Genomic DNA, 19,381 nt, shown 5'->3' with positions numbered 1-19,381 from the left:
AAAAAAAAAATCCTAATATAAAAGTATTTTACTGTGCATTTTACAGTTTTGTTCTGTTCTTCTAGAATATCATTAAAGTTACGTAAATAGACTGTGACTTCACATTTCAAATGTCAATTAACGTTAAATCACTGTAATGTAATATAACATAATTTTCATGTTTATTAAATGTATCTGTCTGTACATATGCATATTTAGATTGTTAAAATACATTCACAAATGTATCATGATTTCACAAATATCTGTCCATTATTTGAAAGATTGAACTGTTGAATTCAAATGTGGAAAAGTATATAACATGATTCCTATAAGCTTGTGTTACATCACATAAGTATTATTATCATTGCTATTGAGGGCGATCGTGGCTTAAGAGTTGGCAGTTCGAGCCCCGGCTCGGACACTCTCGGTCGTTGTGTCCTTGGTCAAGACTCTTCGCCTACTGGTGATGGCCAGAGGGGCCGATGGTGCAATATGGCAGCCTCGCCTCTGTCAGTCTGTCCCAGGGCATGCAATCCATTATTATTTAAACCAACTGTTAACTGTATATTTCTGTACATTTACGTATTATGATTCATATTGCCACATTCATTGACTTTGTTTATAGGTAATGTCATTGTTTAATCACATTAAAGTGTTCCTGATTTACTGTGTACAAGCACTTGAAAAAGGCAGAATCCCATGTAAAATTAGGGCAACAAACTGTATTGTCATTTGTCAGGAGATTTATTCTAAAACACTTCTTCAGTTGAGAATCAGAGAGGAGAACACAGTTTTACTTGTATACAAGGGCAGCACAGAGCAGGGCTCTGTGACACGCGCTCTGAGACTGCCCTGGTCTTTATTTATACATCAGTGGGTGTTTGTTCCTTACATTGGAATGTGGATGTTTAGGTGTGTGCGTGTGTGTGTGTGTGTCCCCATAAACGACTTCCCTAAACCTGCTGGTCTGGAAGTCCAACAGTTCATCTAAACAAAATGCCTAAAACAGACATAGATACGTTTATCCTACCATAAAACAATAAGACAAGGTGCGACCTCTCCCATGCTCCCAAAATGTGGGTGTGAAAGCCAGAACACTCTGGAATGCACATAAAAGTCCTTGCAGCCTTCTACAGATCACACATCCTATCACTACACAATCGATTATACACCTCTAAGCATATATGGAAACTTATATCATTAAAAGCTTATACTGACTACTAAGTACAATTTTCCATTGACATCATTACTGAAAATAACCGTATTTTTATGAGAAAGTTATTTTCTGGTATTTTCTGGTATTATTTTGGTGCCCCAGCTGCCGGAATATTACTGTTTTTTTAGGATTTTTTTTTAACAGTGTACTTATGCTGCAGTGGGAAGAAATTATCCCAACAGTAAAGATGACATTTTGGAAGAAAACACCAAACATGGCCATGATTTGAAGGAGATGTCCTTGGAAGACCTGGAGAAGATCCTGCAAAAAAGGCTAAAGATGCCTGAAGTGAGACTCTTTAAAAAATAAATGTAAGGAATAAAAGTATTTTTTCCGTTTGGTTGAACTAAAAAACTCAAATACTTCTCACAATATGTTAAGATAAAAGTTAAATAAATGAAATGAAATAAAATCTGAGCAGTCAACTGTATTGTTTTTATTATTAAGTTAAAACAAAATTATATTTTAGAAACATGTAACATATCTGAGTCTGACATCGAGTTTCTTCAAAAAAAAAAAGGCAAACATCGTACAGCCTTGTTCTGCAGGACGGGTTAAATAATACATTTATAAATAGCTGCCTATTTTCCTTTATTTTCATAAAGCAGGGCTGGACTGGGACAAAAAAAATCGGCCCAGGCATTTTGACTAGAGACTGGACCACCAGGTATTATAGGAAAAGCCATAAAGCCTTTGAATGAAAACAAACGCTGTTGTGACAGTGATGTACACTGTCTTGTTGGTATATGTATGATTTCTATACATTTTATGTCATACTAAAAACTTTGGTTGTAAGATTCAGATAATTATTTAATAAAAGCGAGACATTTTAAATGAGAATAAGAAAGAAAAGTATTTCTTTGTGCTCCCCTTTCCCTGTTAATGCCCTACCTGGAGCCCTGGCAAAACTTTGCTAGACCCGCCCCTGCACAGGTACCAGCTGTCAGCTACATAGAAAAGGATGCTGGTGTTATTTGTCTCTCAGAAACAGTTCATAACTTCCCTTCAGCTCATCCATGTCACCTAAAAGGTAAACCTGTTTCTCCATCACCTGTTCAGCTCTGATGATTCAGTAAGGACATCTCCTGGTTTCATCTTCATGTTTCCCTCTCACCGCATATCCAAACCGATATCATGACCAGCAGCTTTACAGCTGTGGCTCCAGCAAACATCAGCTGATACTAGAAATTAATATTAAATAAATTCTAACAACAGCTGATCAAGCTTAAACGTGCAGCTGTTGTTTAGCGCGACATCTGCTGGTTTCCTCTTTCTGGCGCAAAGTGGGCGATAAACAAATAAGAGAGAAAAGCTGATCAGCTGATCATTGATCAGTTTCATGATTGAAGTAGCAACAGGAGAGGGAGGGGGAGAGAATGAGAGAAGAAGAAACAGCTGAGCAGCATAAACACAGAATAACTCCAGCTTTCTGTCTTCTTTTTCATTCTAGCTGAAGTACGGGACAAACTGTGTTCCTTTTCAGCTCAGTACCGGGACGGTTGGCAACTACTAACTAACCTTATGAATAAAATAAAGTTCACTATCAGTAACATCATAGCACCCACCCAGCTGTATATAAACTCCGCCATGCTAGCTAGTGCAGTACGAGTTATTGTAACTGACTGTAAAAAGTCAGCACAACGAAAATAAACTCCACCTAAACTTGGTTTATATCTGACCCAGATAGACTGCAGGTCATAACTTCTTACCTGAAGTTCAGTTCACCTGACACTCGGACCGGGGGCGCCTCGGATCTCTCCTCCTCCTGCCTCCCCTTTCCCTCATCCACCTGCTGGCCTTTATGGTAGCTCAAACAACTGAGTTAATTTTACACATCGGCCAGCATCTGGCCAATCCACCACCTTATCTTGTTTATACCGTTACAAAAAAAAACCAAAAAAAACAAAATCATGGGCCTTTAACCCAGTGAGTTTACACGACTCAGTAATGCAATACAACATTGTTATTGTTAATTGTGATTCATCATTACTCTGTTAATCCCTGAGTTGAGCAAAAGTAAATCAATAATAAAAGATAAATACTATGAATATGAGAATAAACCCCAAAGAGTATATTTAACACCCCTACCGGTTAGGAAGGAACAAGCCCCGCCTTCCCCTGCTCTGTACCGTCACATGTGCTCAGACACAGAGAGAGACGGAGGTGCACGAGACCGTCGCTGGAAAATAACCATAAACTTGATAAATTGAGCAAATATCCATACCGGAGATCTGCATGGACCTTGGAGAACCGGACCTGATTTGTTGTGAACATTTTGGACTTTGAAACCATCGCGATCTGCACGGGTGCGGATGAAGCGGACAAGATCCTCTCTGAGAGTTGAACATTAGAAGCGTGCTGGCTAGATTTTTTTTTATGGGATCGTGACACCTGGATTTCTTCCTGACGAGGAAGATGGCGAGCCTTTCCCTTTGAACCGAACCACAGCCATTCCGAGTTGGCCCAGAAGGGCAGGTTCTCTCACGAACAATTGCAACAGTGCGGTAGGACAAAATCACACCAATCACAGACTTTTGACCTTTTGGATTTGACTTGACTGAACACTGACTATTAAGCCGGCAAGACTGACATATCTGAGCTCAGATAAGATTCTGGTTATTATTATTATTGCTGTCATTGTATTTTATTTTATGTTTTCATTCCTGTTTATGAAGTGCTGTTAAATTGTTGCTAAATAGTTCAATACAATTCAAAGCAACTTTACCTGTGGCTCCAGTCATTCTTCTCCAAGCAACTCACTTTATCCCTCCTACGAATCTAGCTATTGGCCCATTCTCTCCATCTTACTTTAACTTCCCTACCCTATCCTGTACTTGGCTACAGAAAGTGGCGAGCCAGCCAGGAGGGTTTGCAGAGTTGTTAGTCCACCCAAAATTTGATAAAACATTTAAGAGTGCCTGGAGCTTCACAGTGACTTGGTTTTTTTACTACTGGTTCTTTTAGGTGTCCTAACAATGGACGTTGTGAAAACAGAGAATGTTAAAGTTCAAAATGCTGTCTTGGTCAGTGGTTTAACTAACACAGACATTGATAAAGAAATAATTGAGTTTTTAGAAGCTTTCGGTCCTGTCAGTAGGCAGATTAAGCTACCAACTGGTGGTCAGATTATTGTGGAGTTTCAACATGAGGCTACTGCTAAAGAACTAGAGAAAAGATACTCCATCAAGATTTTGTCTCCCAGCTCTGTTTTTAATGTCAAAGTTATAGGTGGACAATGCAGCCAACCAACGATAACTCGTGGCATCAAGCTTTGCTGTGGTTAGAAGGTAAGTCAGTGGATTATTGTCAGTGATGACTGTGAATGTGTTCCCATATAAATAGTCATGAAACTTGTCAGTTATGGGCCACTTTAAAGCTAGAAATTCTAACTTGTGGGCGGGGTATCTAGCCTCACTATGGGATAGACCATGACTTGCATAGGCTATAACCTGTGTGGTTCCATTCTGCACTTGATAAAGAGCTGCCCCAAATCCGGTTGTGCTGGCATCTGTGTGTACCAGATAAGGTAGCTTTGCATCGGCATACCCAAGGACTGGTGAGTCCGGTATGCCCGGTATGCCCGATGGCCAGTCCAGCTATGGTGGGGCCGATGCCAGGGGGGCATGGGAAGATGCTTTTATTGCCATACTAGAATAAACTGTAATTGCACATCCACTACAGTAGGTGGCAGGGTTTATTTTTGCACCAAGCATGTGCACACACACAGCACAGAGCAGGAGAAATGAAAGTGCAGTAAATAGTGATGTGCCATACCATTGGTTTCCTTTCTGATCCAATACCAAGCAAAATTCAGGGTGGTGTCGCCGATACTGATCCGATACCGATACTTTGTACAAAAACATGTTATTGTATTTTAAATTATATCTTCATAATAATTACAGGACATCAGACTACTTGTTCCTATTGTTGAATTATCATATAGAAATTAAAAACTGAAGTTTTTTTGTTAGAGAGACAGAAATAATGAGACAAACCAAAGTCTCCCGAAAGCTAAGACAAGGAAATATGACCAGTGTATGTAGCTTGGCTTCACTGTGACTACATGCACTTTAAATCTTTTCTGTTACAGACTAAAAAACAATATTCATAAAGTCATTCTTTGCTTTAAGTTGATTTATATTTCTTTTTTGTTTTCTTTAATGTTAATAAGGCTACAATGTTATGCAGCGATGTACTTATAGTAACAAATTTGTAGACAAATGATACTATTTATAATTGCCGGGGAGAGTGGCAATTATAACATGAACAACCAGTAGATGACGGTGGGGAGGAGAAACTGATTTGTGAATGAAAAGCACATCAGAGCCTTTGCAGATCCAAAAAGGAGAACTTTGTCCAAAGTCTAGATAAAATAGATCCTCCTGATCCTGTGTGAGGATGTTGTTCCCTTGAGTTTCACTGAGGAACTCTAAGCTTTTGGTGGTAGTATGATACAGTTTCCTAAGTTTTGCGAACATGACGGCTGTGGAGTCAAACTAGGCTCTAGTTGGACAAGAGAGCTACGACACATGGCAAGTACTCTCAGAAAAATTATGCTTCTTAAATGGTTCTTCAGATGTCTTTATGGTTCTTTAAAGAACCATCATACGTTAAAAAAGCGTTTTATTTTTTGGATGGCTCTTCAGCTATTACTAATGGTTCTTTAAAGAACAAAAGGTTCTTCATCCTTAGCTATCTAAGTTTGATGGTGTAAAATGGCAGAAATATTTATTCACTATAATGAGGGTGTGAATTATACTGTGTGAAATCCTGGTCTTGTTAGGAGAGACGGCATCCATCCCACTCTGGATGGAGCAGCTCTCATGTCTAGAAATATGGACAAATTTATTAAACCCCCAATTCCCAATTCAGGGTCTGCAGCCTTAAAGGCAGTAAACAACGTCAAAACGATGCGACGAAGGCTGTCCTAATTCAAAGGCTGCTCGAAATGCGGCCTCAAATGCATCCTTCATTTCCCTGAATTTTAAGGATGGGTCGGTGTATACTTCATGGCCCAACATATCCCAGACTTCATAGCGCGGCGGTGGGTGTGGATAATTTTGCCGAAAAAAACGGCGGAAGAGGGGCGGCCGAAAAGTAAACTTTTAAAAGTAAGTACTGAATATTATGTCACTTATTTATGTGCAAATGTTTAATAACAAAGGACATTAAAACATTACTGTTGGCCACATGTCGGCAAAGTTATGTGCCATTAGCGATGTTTGTACTAACTTGGTTTTAAAGCCTTTACTTTAAAATATACGCCGTTCAATAGTTGACATTAATCTTAAAGCCAGTACGTGGCGGAGGTGTGGTCCCTGGCGTAGCTGCAAGGGAGGGGTGGAGCGGTGAGCTCAGCGGGGCGGTACTGGGAGGCAGGTGAGTCACAGGTGGTGGCGATTGTGAGATGAGTGTTTTTCCTTCTGTGTGTTTATATAGTGACGGCAGAGTGGAGCGGGAGGTGTGCTGGACCGGGACGAGCTGTCACGGCGCATTGTTATCATAAATAAAAACGTTTTCGTGAGCAAAAACGGTGTGTGTGTGCGTGTGTGTGTCGCATACGTTACACAGTAATATATCCACAAACACAACAAGCTGAAAGTGAGTGAATGCTGCTCGGTTTGCAGTCCTGAATATGACGGCACAAGCAGGATTCACTGCACTGTTAATGTTAGCTATGTTATATTGCTGCCTCTGTTCGGTGGTGTCGAGCCAAACGGACTTTAACGTGTGTTTGAACGAGCTGACGGTTCACTCGTTAAGCTGAAAGAAAGATGCTTTAATCACAGGAGTCACACATATGTCCACTGCACCATCTGGGAACTCTTCTTGTTTAGCACTCGTAATAACACAAACACTAAATCCTCCTTCTCTTGTGCTGTTTTGTAGCAGTGTGTACACCTGAGACTGTCACCTGTCTGTCTGTCCTGCACTCTCTCTCTCTTTCTTTCTCTCTGATTGTGGAATAAAAGTATGAACATGTATTTATAAGTTACTGTCACGGTTCTGGGTCAGTTTTGACCCAGTAGTTTAAGTTCTCATGTTTTCGTGTAATTTTACATTATGGATTCTTTTCTCATTCTTTTCTCATTCTCTTGTGGTGCTTTGTTGGTTGTTATTATTATTAATGTTTCAGTTTTTCTTGTTAAGAAATTAGTTCTTAGGTTTGTGTCTCATGTTTAGTGTAGGTTTAGTTCTGTGTCTAGTCTGCGTCTTTGTGGAGTGGTTTCTTGTTTCCTGTTTTATTGTGAAAGTCCGTATCTTATGTGAGTGTATTCAGTTATGCCTCCCATGTCTCGTCTCGTCAATTACATTCAGCTGTGTTCCCCACCTGTATGTAATCTCCCTGTGTTCTTCTGTATGTATTTAAGTCGTGTCTTCTTATGTTGTAGTCGCTGGTCTGTCTGTGAATCTACTGTGTGTTTTCCCTGCTATCGACCATCATCTACCCTTGTCTACTTTCCTTCATGTTCTGGTTTGCAGTTTTGTAGTTTAGTTTTTTCCCAGTATAGTTTAGCTTTTGTTCCGTTCTGTCATTGTTCATCCCATGCTTTATATTTTCAATAAACCACCTTCACATATCGGCGAGTGTCTGCATTTGGATCCTCCTTTATTTTTCCCCACACGGCTCATCCCACTCGCCGTGACACTTACACTTGTGTTTGAATCCTGCAGCTTATCAAACATTTGATTTCCATGTGTGACAACTGCAAGTGTCCAGAGTGAGGACAGACTGAGGGACCCACTGCTGCACATCATCTGTGAGGTTTTGCACCCCTGATGATCCACCAGGACAAACTCAGCAGTGTGTGAGGAAGAGGAGGAAGAGCCAGCAGCAGCTGACAGATGGAGAGAATAGACAGACTGTTCCCTGTTTGGGAAGGACTGCTAGGAAAGTTTAACATAACTAATTGTCTGTCCTGAATCAGTCTTATTAGGTAATGTTCAAATAATTTTTATCATTCCAGTGTTTTCAGTGTGGGAGAAAGTACTCAGGGCCTTCAAGTTACACACTATGAAAGGCAGCAACAAGTTTAATATTCAGAAACCTAAAGTATGTATCAGCAGCAGAATGGAGCTAAAATTAAATGTCCATGTTTATTTCAGTTCTATGAAGCTTTGAGTATTTTGGATTAGTAGCACTGCTGTGTTTGTTGCATCATATTGCTGTAATTGTTTATATGCTTTATATAGTCTGAGGTAAGTTAATCTATAGTGTTACATCATATTCTATAAGGATGTTATGTGTTTGTAGACCTTCTGCCCAGTTTGACCCCTTTAGCAGAAGTCAGCCTGTTTAAGGCTCTGATATCTATTCTGTATGACTTAAAGCAGTTATGACATGGTCTGATTTTCTCACCCAATAAAGGAATATTTAATATATCAGTCTACTCTTCATTCTATCAGAAACAGTTATCACAGCTCGTACATTTGCTTTTTACACATATATGTAAGCATTGAGCCAAATGTAATGTAATGCCAACATATTAAACAAACAACATTTGTCTCTTATATATAATACATCTATATATACACTGTCAAAGATACTTGTCTTTGAGTGAAGATTTAAGGTGAAAGGACATAAATAACTGCAACTTGAATCTTTGACACAGAGTTCAAGCTCACTGCTGTAATATATCATAATAATCTGACAATAACTTTAATATTGGCCATATTATATTTACATTACCAAAGTGAGATGACTTTAGTCTCATGAACAACATTAGCTAATTGGTATTTACTAACTAATCTTAACATGACTGTTCAGTACAGAAATGAAGCCCAACAATCATGTTTTTACAGTCCCATGGTCTCAGCCTCAGATACTCAACTAATCAAAGTGATGTCATGTATGAAACGTTTCTTGAGGTTAGATGGTTGCTAGGCAACCTGAGCAGCGCGACGAAGGCCAGACCGTCTCATTTCACAAGCCTGGGGCGATCGTGGCTCAAGAGTTGGGAGTTCGCCTTGTAATCGGAACAGCGAAACGCAAGTACGAAAGCCAAGGGGTTATCACATGATTCGGAAGGCATTCTGGGCATTCTGGGCTCAGCCAGCGGATTTCGTTATGCGGGCATTTTGCCGTACCACAGGCAGAAATATTGCCGTTAAGTGCCTTCATAACTTGAATTTTTCATTAAATGGGGTATTCGTAAGCTGGGGTTCCACTATATTTTGATCTTTTATGTAAGAAGCATTATGCTTTTATGGGAGCTTTTTACATTACCTTTGTCATTAACTTTTTAATTTTTGTGAAATTTATCAGGCCATGCCAAACTGGAATAGGCTTCTTCTTCTTTTTTCTTTTTTTCTTTTTTTTTACAGAAACCAATTGCACATGCAAGCAAACCAAAAATTAATAAGCAAGCCTCTGTATAAAAGAGCCAAAAATCCAAAAGTAAGTATCAAGAATCAAAGCAGCTAAGTACTCAAAAAACTTTATAGACACTGAGGACTCATGGACAACAGGAAACAGATGGGGCATGAACCAAAATCTGAGACTACAAGACCGGTCCACGGTTAGGAGAGTACTGGGTTTTCTTTTAGTAGTGGTGGGCGGATCGATCCAAATATCGATAGTATCGATCCCAAGTCGGGATCGGTATCGGATCGATACTAGCCTGGTTAGATCGATTCTTTACTTTGAGTTCTGCTTGTTTATTATGCTGTGCTTTCGGCAAAACGAAACAGCCAGGTCGCTGGACTAGCCGCTCCTGTGTCAGCGGAGAGCAGGCACACTTTGCTCCCCCTGCCCCCCCTCTCTTATGTTTCGGTGTTGCGCTGACACGTCACGTGACTTAGACACTTTGGGGGTTATTAAGTTGTTTACATATTAATAACATATATTGTTTTTGTTGTTGAGAATTTTAATTGTAATTTTCGTATTATAGTTTATCAACACTATTTGTTTTAATTTGTTTACTGGTTTGCGTGCACTTAAGATTAAAAAATAAGAAAAAAGAAAAAAAGATCGCCACCACGGCAGACCCGATGGCATTTTCATGCTTCGCCGCATCATTTATTCTTACAATAATCACACGGTTGCTGTAACAGTACATTCAACGGCTGCAGCTCTCCCGCTGCAACCGTACACATCACCACCACCAAACCTGCAGCGGCATCGCAGAACACGCCCTGCCACATACCCCATCGCCCACTTCACCCCACCCGCGAGCAGGCGAGGGAATCGGCCCGGACCATCGGCGCCCCATGCCCCGGCCCAGCGACGGGGAAGTGTCCACTCTGGCGGTCGTCCGTGCCTCCAGCGGAGGCCTGATGGCCACCCATATGGCAAGCAGAGGCGGTGGAGCAGGAGTAGAAGTGAGCCGGGGCTCAGAGGCAGCTGTCCGCTTCGGCACGCAGGACCATGCAGCCTGCGTGCTGAAGCGGACAGCATGCTGCCCTCAGGCAGGACCCCCGCGCACCTCGCGCACCTCGACCTCCATCTCCAGCTTGGCAGGTCCCGCTGGCGCGCCAGCCTCCGGCTCACCCCGAGCCGCGCGCTGTCCACCCTTACAGTGATCACTCGGTTGCTGTAACAGTAGCCTACATTCAATGGCTGCAGCCCTCCTGCTGCCAGCTCTACACATCAACACCAAAAACAACAACAGCACAAGCAGCGCACAGGTTTTAAGCCGGTGAGGCATGATTGTAGATGCAGTGAAGGTGAGTCCACCTCATCTGCAGCAGCATCGCCGACCACGGCCCGCCACAATAATAAAGCATTTTTTATTTAATTATAAATAAATTATTTCTCCTAATTATGTCCTGGGTTTTAAGTAATTAATAATACAAAAGGAAAAATCACAAAAAACACTTAAGGTCATGAAAATTAATTGCGATTTAGCAATTCAATGAGGCATCCACCTGATTTATTGAAAAGTATCGGTATCGGTATTGGTATCGGCGATACTGGCCCGTATTTACTTGGTATCGGATCGATACCAAAATATGCAGTATCGCACACCACTATCTTTTAGAGACATCTAAAATAGGAATTTTTATTTTTCAACTTGTTGTTGCAAAATAGGCTGAGCGTAAACCAAGTCCCAACTATCATCCTAACCCTAGAGCCATTGACTTGGCATTGGTACTTACTGTATGGTCAGTAGCAAGTTTTGCTTGCTACGAGTGCTTCAGTTTGTCTTTTTTAAACATTCTTCCCTGCAAAATACTCTGTAAGGGTGAACTCATATCATGCACAGTTGCCTTATTTCTTCCTGGAGCATCATTATTGTCAAGATCGCGTGGAGGTTGTGGTGTGAGGACCCTAATGCAGACGAACGAGGCAGAACTGAACTTTAATGAAAAACGAGCCTTTATTGTGGCTAAGAACAAAAACACAAGCCAGACAAAGGAAATAACCAGGGGAGAAACTAACACAAAACCTGAACTGGAAAAATTGAGGGATGAAGAGGGAAGAGGAAACACATGGGTAGCACAGCTGGGGTGAATAAACATAATGTAACAGGAGGAAGCAAAACTGAACACACTGAACACAGGACACTTGACTGTCAAAATAAAACAGGAAGCACAGAGACGCAGACCTAAGACCACACCAGGGATAAACAGGGATGCAAACGGGGAGACGAGATGAAACACAAGGAGAGCAACAAGGGAACAGGTAAGGGAGAGGGAGCGAGAGGGGACAAGAGACAGGGGAGTTGCAGAAACATGGATAAACATGACAGACAGGAGAGGACAATGAACCTGAGGAGGGGGAACATGGGAACAGAAAAGGAGAGCAAGACGCACACACAAACCCAAAGAGAGTAAATGAACTGATTCTTATATAGTGCTTTTCTACTCTCCCGGAGTACTCAAAGCGCTCTATACATCATGCCACATTCACTTTCTTTCTATACTTCCTAACTACTTTCATACTCCAATGAATACATTGGAGAGCAACTTGGGGTTAGTATCTTGCCCAAGGATACTTGATATGCAGACTAGAGGAGCCAGGGATGGAACCACTAACCTTCCGATCAGTAGGTGACCTGCTCTACCTCCTGAGCTACAGCCACCCTAGAGAGGGACACAGGACAAAGACACAGGGGGGAAAACAGGGGAAACTAGACAATTCAAAATGCAGAATAAATTCCTGACCAAGTAATGAACCTAAACATAAACCATAATACAAAATTACACTAAAATACAAGAAAACTCAAAACGCTGCTTCAAATGACCCAGGATGATCCAATTGTCCCCACTCTCCCACTGGCCAGCACTTATGCTGTCCTTAACAGTCCAGGTGCCTTGTGCAATTGAGTTCTTCCTCAACATCTGAAGTCATCTCTATCACACACACTTACTGAGGTAATCAATTTTAGGCAATTTTTGTTTTTGCTTAAATGGGGGAGCTGTGACACACTATCTTCTCACCTCCAGTTAAAGATTTTTAATTACTTTCTTTTATTTGTTTTTGTTAATTTTTATAGCAAGTAACACAGATCCATGCCACATCACTGCACTTATAATCTATGCTATTTTGCAATGCCCAGATCCAGCCAGGCTTTTAAAACACTTAGCTTATAGAGAAAAAAAATCCCAACAATAAAACATATAGAAAACAAAAATAAATTAAAATGACAAAAACTTATCATCTTTAATTTCCTAAGAACATGACAATGGTAAGATCCCATTAGCTTCATGTCCAAAATTTTAACTTCCCAATTCACAATTGGTGCTTTTACAGGCTTTTGCAATGTAACTTCTAGCAACCAACAACAAGTTCAACTGTCATTCATTTCTCCTATGTTAAAAGCAAAGGATGAGGAAAGAAATAATGGTATATCAGACTGCATTAATAGGAAATGGATATATTTTGCCTGACCTCTTTAGGAGAGACCTCTTTTCCTAGACTACTTGAGCTCACACAGCTCAACACACGATCCAACATAAAGCCAAAATCCAGCGTAGAGCGGCTGAGTGAATGTGGTCTGGACTCTGTGCAGGAGAGACATAGTTTTTGAGACACTGTAAAACGACAGAATACCCGCTCTGTGATCCACGTATATTCCTATTCTGGGTGACTGAGGGCCTGAAATGACAGTTCTGATTTTGTTATGCCTCAGTTCATAACCATTTTTGAAACACTCCAGTGCCCAAGAACTGTCATTGTTCCCAAACAAACTTTCATCTCCTGTTCTGCTGATATTCTTGTATGAAACTGCCACTGAAAGTGCTCCTCCACTCCACACCACCTCCCAGTAACAACATCCAGTCAGACTCTCTCTGCTCAGGACTTGATGTCTGTTGATGAATCTGTCTGAGTGATGACGATATACAAATTTTTTACTCATACATTTGACTTTTTTGTCCCCTTCAAATAAGAGACTTGTGTTTGCTGTGTTTAAATCCAGCGTTAGTTCTTGTGAAAGTCGGAGGAACTCAGCTCTGGTTTTGGGCTCAGGTCGAGACGTTACCGCATCCACTTCCCCCTCTAACTGTGAGCCTGCGGCACCAAAACGTATTTCCTGTAGTTTACGTTTAAACTCTGACACAGCTGTCATCACATCCTCAAAGTAGTGCAAAGTACATGTTTTAATGTCGAGTGATCCAACAGATTCATGCACCTGTGACAGTGAGGTGTAAGTCTGGAGAAAGTGGGTGTGATCCTGTGTATGAAAGAGCTGCCCCAGCTCAGCATCTTTCCTCTTCAGCACAGTGATCTCATTCTCTATTCTGTCTTGAAGCTCTCTTGCACGACACACTTCAGCTTTCTGACGAGATCTGATCCGCTGTTTTACATCATTAAAGATCTTCTCACTGTCCCTCACTGCTTTATCAGCAGACTGAGTGATGGCTTCCACCTCCTCCTGAAGCACCTTCATGTCTTTCTCTTTGTCCTGGATTCTCTCTTGGATTTTCTTTCGACTCACCCCAAGTTCTCTCCGCTTTTTATTCCTTTCTGCTGTAGCTGAAACTGTGTCGTGGCCTTTATGTTCATCCATGGAGCACAAATAACAGATACACTGCTGATCAGTGCGGCAGAATATCTTCATCACCTCACTGTGTTGAGAACAGATGATTCTCTTAAGCCTCTTTGATGTGTCCACCAGCTTGTGTTTCTCAAAGGCAGTAGAGTCATAGTGAGGTTGGAGGTGCTGCTCACAGTAAGAGACCAGACACTGCAGACAGGACTTGATGGCTTTCAGTTTCCTCCCAGTGCAGACATCACAGGCCACATCTTCAGGTCCAGCATAGCCATGATCGGCAGGTGAAGCTTGGAGTTCAGTCTTCTGCAGCTCCTCCACTAACTCTGCCAAGACAGTGTTTTTCTTCAGAGCAGGCTTCGGTATGAAGGTCTGTCTGCACTGAGGGCAACTCTGGATGTTCTTCTGATCCTCTTCATCCCAGTAGCTTTTAATACAGTTCATACAGTAGCTGTGTCCACAGGGAATAGTCACCGGATCCTTCAGGAGATCCAAACAGATCGAGCAGCAGATTTTTTTCTCATCCAGTCTGTTTGTTTGCCGTGCCATTATCGCTCTTAGATAACAGAATGATAAAAACAGTACTACCGCATTAAAATTAAAAAAGATTTTTAAAAAACAAATTACACAGAAACTACATTTTCTTTATGTGTGCTTCATTATCTGCAGTGGGGCTCGTTATTAACAGCATCCTGATGTCTTAACTTATGAGAAGATCTGTGAGAGTGAAACTGTAGAAAAACACTGAGACTGAACACAATTGGTTGATTTTGTGCATAGTGACGAAGTTTTCAGCCTGCAAGTCATGCCACGAAGCCACAACTCTTGAGAAAAGCACTGTGTGGTTCTACCCACTGTTGACAACACAGTGTAAGGTGTCTAGTATAAGATGCAAATACTAGACACCTTACACAACCTTAACTCAGTCCTTACAAATTGTAGACAATTTCAAAATAAAAATGTGCTTTAAAATGGATCAGTGAGTACCGCTTTGCATTTATCACTCTGTCAGATATATCTCTATTTAATGTGGGTTTTCCAAAGTATGAGACTATGAGACAGATTTTCACTTAAACTGTTCCATTTCTAGAAACATAAGCTTAAATGTTATGCATTTAAATGTATTTATGAATATGTATTGAGTTTAAATACACCAATATTATCCTAGAATGCAACCAACCCACATTTACAGTGGTATGTAAACGTTTGGGCGCCCATGCTAATTGTCATTGTTTTCCTTCATAAATCATTGGTTGTTTGGATCAGCAATTTCCATTAAATATATCATATAGCAGACGAACACAATGATATTTGAGAAGTGAAATGAAGTTTATAGGATTTACAGAAAGTGTGCAATAGTTACTTAAACTAAATTAGGCAGGTGCATAAATTTAGGCACCCTTGTCGTTTTATTGATTTGAATACCTTTAGCACTAATTATTGGAACATAAAATTTGTTTGGTAAGCTCATTGACCCTTGACCTACATACACAGTCATAAGAAAGGGTATTTAAGGTGGCCAATTGCAAGTTTTTCTCCTCTTTGCATCTTCTCTCAAGAGTGGCTACATGGGAGCCTCAAAACAACTCTTAAATGACCTGAATACAAAGATTGTTCAACATCGTGGTTTAGGGGAAGGATACAAAAAGCTATCTCAGAGATTTCAGCTGTCAGCTTCCATTTTGAGGAACATAGTGAGGAAACGGAAGACCACAGGCACAGTTCTAGTTAAGGCCGGAAGTGACAGGTCAAGAAAAATGTTAGATAAGCAGAGGCGAAGGATGGTGAGAACAGTCATAGTCAACCCACAGACCAGCTTCAAAGACCTGCAACATCATCTTGCTGCAGATGGTGTCACTGTGCATCATTCAAGTATTCAGCACACTTTTCACAAGGAGATGCTGTATGGGAGAGTAATGCAGAAGAAGCCTTTTCCACGCACGTGCCACAAGCAGAGTCGCTTGAGGTATGCTTAAGCACATTTGGACAAGCCAGCTTCATTTTGGAATAAGGTGCTGTGGACTGATGAGACTAAAATTGAGTTATTTGGGCATAACAAGAGGCGGTATGCATGGTGGAAACAGAACACAGCATTCCAAGAGCTAGCCACAGTAAAATGTGGTGGCGGTTCCATCATGCTGTGGGGCTGTGTGGCCAGTGCAGGTACTGGGAATCATGTTAAAGTTGAGGGTCGCATGGCTTCCAGTCAGTATCAGCAGATTCTTGAGAACAATGTTCAAGAATCAGTGACAAAGTTGAAGTTGCGCTGGGCCTAGATATTTCAACAAGACAACGACCCGAAACAATGCTCAAAATCTACTAAGACATTCAGGCAGAGGATCAAGTACAGCGTTCTGGAATGGCCATCTCAGTCCCCAGAGCTGAATATTATTGAAAATCTTAGGTGTGACTTAAAGCGGGCTGTCCATGCTCGGAAACCATCAAACCTGACTGAACTGGAGATGTTTTGTAAAGACGAAACGGTCCAAAATACCTTTAACCAGAATCCAGACTCTCGTTGGAAGCTATAGGAAGTGTTTGGAGGCTGTTATTTCTGCAAAAGGAGGATCTACTAAATATTGATGTAATGTTTCTGTTGGGGTGCCTAAATTTATGCACCTGCTTAATTTAGTTTAAGTAATTATTGCATACTTTCTGTAACTCCTATAAACGTCATTTCACTTCTCAAATATCATTGTGTTCATCTGCTATATTTTTATTTTATTTTATTTAACCTTTATTTAACCAGGAATGTCCCATTGAGATTAAAAACCTCTTTTTCAAGGGAGTCCTGGCCAAGAGGCAGCACATTTCCAAACAAATACATACAAACAAACAAGATTAAAAATTACACAAAACAATTACACATTATTGAGGCAGTCTGTAGGCCTTTGAGTTTAGTTTTAAAAACATTTAAAGACAACAATTCAGTCAGTTTCCAGTCTTTCTGTAACAGGTTCCATGAAAAAGGCGCAGAGTGGACAAAGGCTTTCTTACCCAACTCTGTGCGGACAAGGGGAACAGACAGCAGCAGCTGATCATTTGAACGCAAGGAGTAAGAACCACTATTTGTCCTTGTGACCAAAGTACAAATATAAGGAGGCAACAATCCAAGAATAGCTTTGTAAATAAAAGTGTACCAATGCCCCTGTCTTCTAATGGCCAAAGAAGGCCAATTTACTCTTAAGTACAAGTCACATTGATGGGTCAGATATCTACAATTGGTGATAAACCTCAAGGAAGCATGATACATCGTGTCCAACATTAGAAGACATGAAGAAGAAGCATTCATATACAGAATGTCACCATAATCTAACACAGATAAAAAGGTTGCAGTGACAAGACGTTTTTTTACTGCAAAAGAAAAACACTGTTTATTACGGAAAAAAAAACGAAGTTTCAGCCTCAGTTTCTTTACAAGTCTCTCTATATGTGGTTTAAAGGTAAAGGAGTCATCTATCCAGACACCAAGGTATTTATATTCATGAACTATCTCTATGACATTTCCTTCAAGGGTGGACACCACTGGAATAGGCTCTGGGACCTTCTTTGACTTAGAAAACAACATTAGCTTAGTCTTGTCAGCATTGAGAACTAATTTTAGCTGGATAAGTGAATGCTGGAAAGCAACAAAGGCTTTCTGTAAGGTTTCAATGGCCTGAGTAAGAGATGATCCATAGCAGTAAATAACTGTATCGTCAGCATAAAAATGCAAATTTGTGTCTGAGACATTTTGACCCAAGTCATTGATATATAAAAGAAACAAAAGGGGACCCAAAACTGAGCCCTGTGGCACCCCCTTGTGGACAGCAACAAATTTAGAACAAAGACCTTCAAGTTTAATGCACTGGGTTCTATTATTCAAATAATTTGAGAACCACGCTATTGCATGTTCTGACAATCCAAGGCTGAGCAGTCTGTTTTTTAGGACAGCATGATCAACAGTGTCAAAAGCTTTTGAGAGGTCAATAAAGAGTGACGCACAGTACAATTTCTTATCAAGTGCCATAATAATATCATTTATCACTTTCATAGTGGCAGTGTTAGTACTGTGTTTTTTCCTGAAGCCTGACTGAAATTTAGAGACAATATCATTAGAGTACAAAAACTCCTTCAACTGGTCACAAACTAGCGATTCCATGATTTTGGATAAAACACACAAATTTGATATTGGCCTATAATTAGTCAACACCGATGGATCACCTCCTTTCAATAAAGGCAAGACAAAAGCTGATTTCCAAACCGATGGAATTTCTTTGGTTTTAATTGACAAATTAAATAAAATTGAAAGTGGTTCTGCAAGATAATCCGCTGCCAGCTTCAAAAAATAAGGTTCCATCAAGTCTGGACCAGGAGGTTTTCTGTGATCCAAAGCCTTTAAAGCTTTATGCACTTCATAAACACTAAAAGGTACAAAGTTAAAACGGTCTCCAGAAAACATAGAGAATTCTGGGCAAGAATTTGTTAAAAAAGTTTCTGCAGAATCAAACAAGGAACCCACTGATAAAAAGTGTTCATTAAAGCAATTCAAAATTTCAGTTTTATCATTAATTGAGACTGAATCTTTTACAACAAATTTAGGAAAGGTTTGAGTCATTTTATTGACAGAAAGGGACTTGATTACTTTCCAAAATTTCTGTGGATCGTTGAGGTTCTCAGTGGTAACAGACAAAAAGTATTCGGATTTGGCCTTTTTAATAAGAGAAGTGCATTTATTTCTAAGCTGTTTGAAAGCAGACCAATCAGTGGAAGTATCTGTTTGCCTCGCCTTGTCCCATGCTCTATTACGCTTGTGTATGTTATCTGCGAGTGTCTGCGAAAACCAGGGATTTTCTCGACCTTTAATTCTAACTTTCCGTAAGGGGGCATGTTTATTAACAATTTCCATAAAGCTTTCCTTAAAATATGTCCAGGCTAACTCTACATCTGGTAATAATCCGATTTTTTCCCAATTAACTACTGACAAATCATGATGAAAAGCCTGTTCATTGAATTGTTTAAGATTCCTTTTACACACTATGTGCGGCTTACATTTTGGGATTTTAGCATTTCTACAAACAGCAACAACACAGTGATCACTTAGGTCATTACAGAAGACACCAAGCGAAGAGAATTTATGAGGTACATTTGTTAAAACCAAATCAATTAATGTGGACTTTTCAGGGCATTTAAGATTTGGCCTGGTAGGAAGATAGACTAGCTGGGTAAGATTAATTGAATCGCAAAATTCTTTAAATTCACCAGAAGTTGC

At 40.4% G+C, this 19,381-nt stretch overlaps 1 protein-coding gene across 1 annotated transcript; it reads right to left on the bottom strand.

The window, feature by feature from the left end:
* Positions 1–11,568: 11,568 nt before the first annotated feature.
* On the bottom strand, positions 11,569–15,372 carry LOC100703139 (E3 ubiquitin/ISG15 ligase TRIM25-like). Its single transcript, XM_003440063.5, has one exon. The coding sequence runs from the start codon at positions 14,677–14,679 to the stop codon at positions 13,057–13,059; it is 1,623 nt and encodes a 540-aa protein (XP_003440111.1). The 5' UTR covers positions 14,680–15,372; the 3' UTR covers positions 11,569–13,056.
* Between the last annotated feature and the right edge of the window lie 4,009 nt (positions 15,373–19,381).

Source organism: Oreochromis niloticus, linkage group LG7 (assembly GCF_001858045.2).
Source record: "Oreochromis niloticus isolate F11D_XX linkage group LG7, O_niloticus_UMD_NMBU, whole genome shotgun sequence".
NCBI lineage: Eukaryota > Metazoa > Chordata > Actinopteri > Cichliformes > Cichlidae > Oreochromis > Oreochromis niloticus.
The sequence above is the reverse complement of the archived record's forward strand: the minus strand, read 5'-3'. Positions and strand labels throughout refer to the sequence as shown.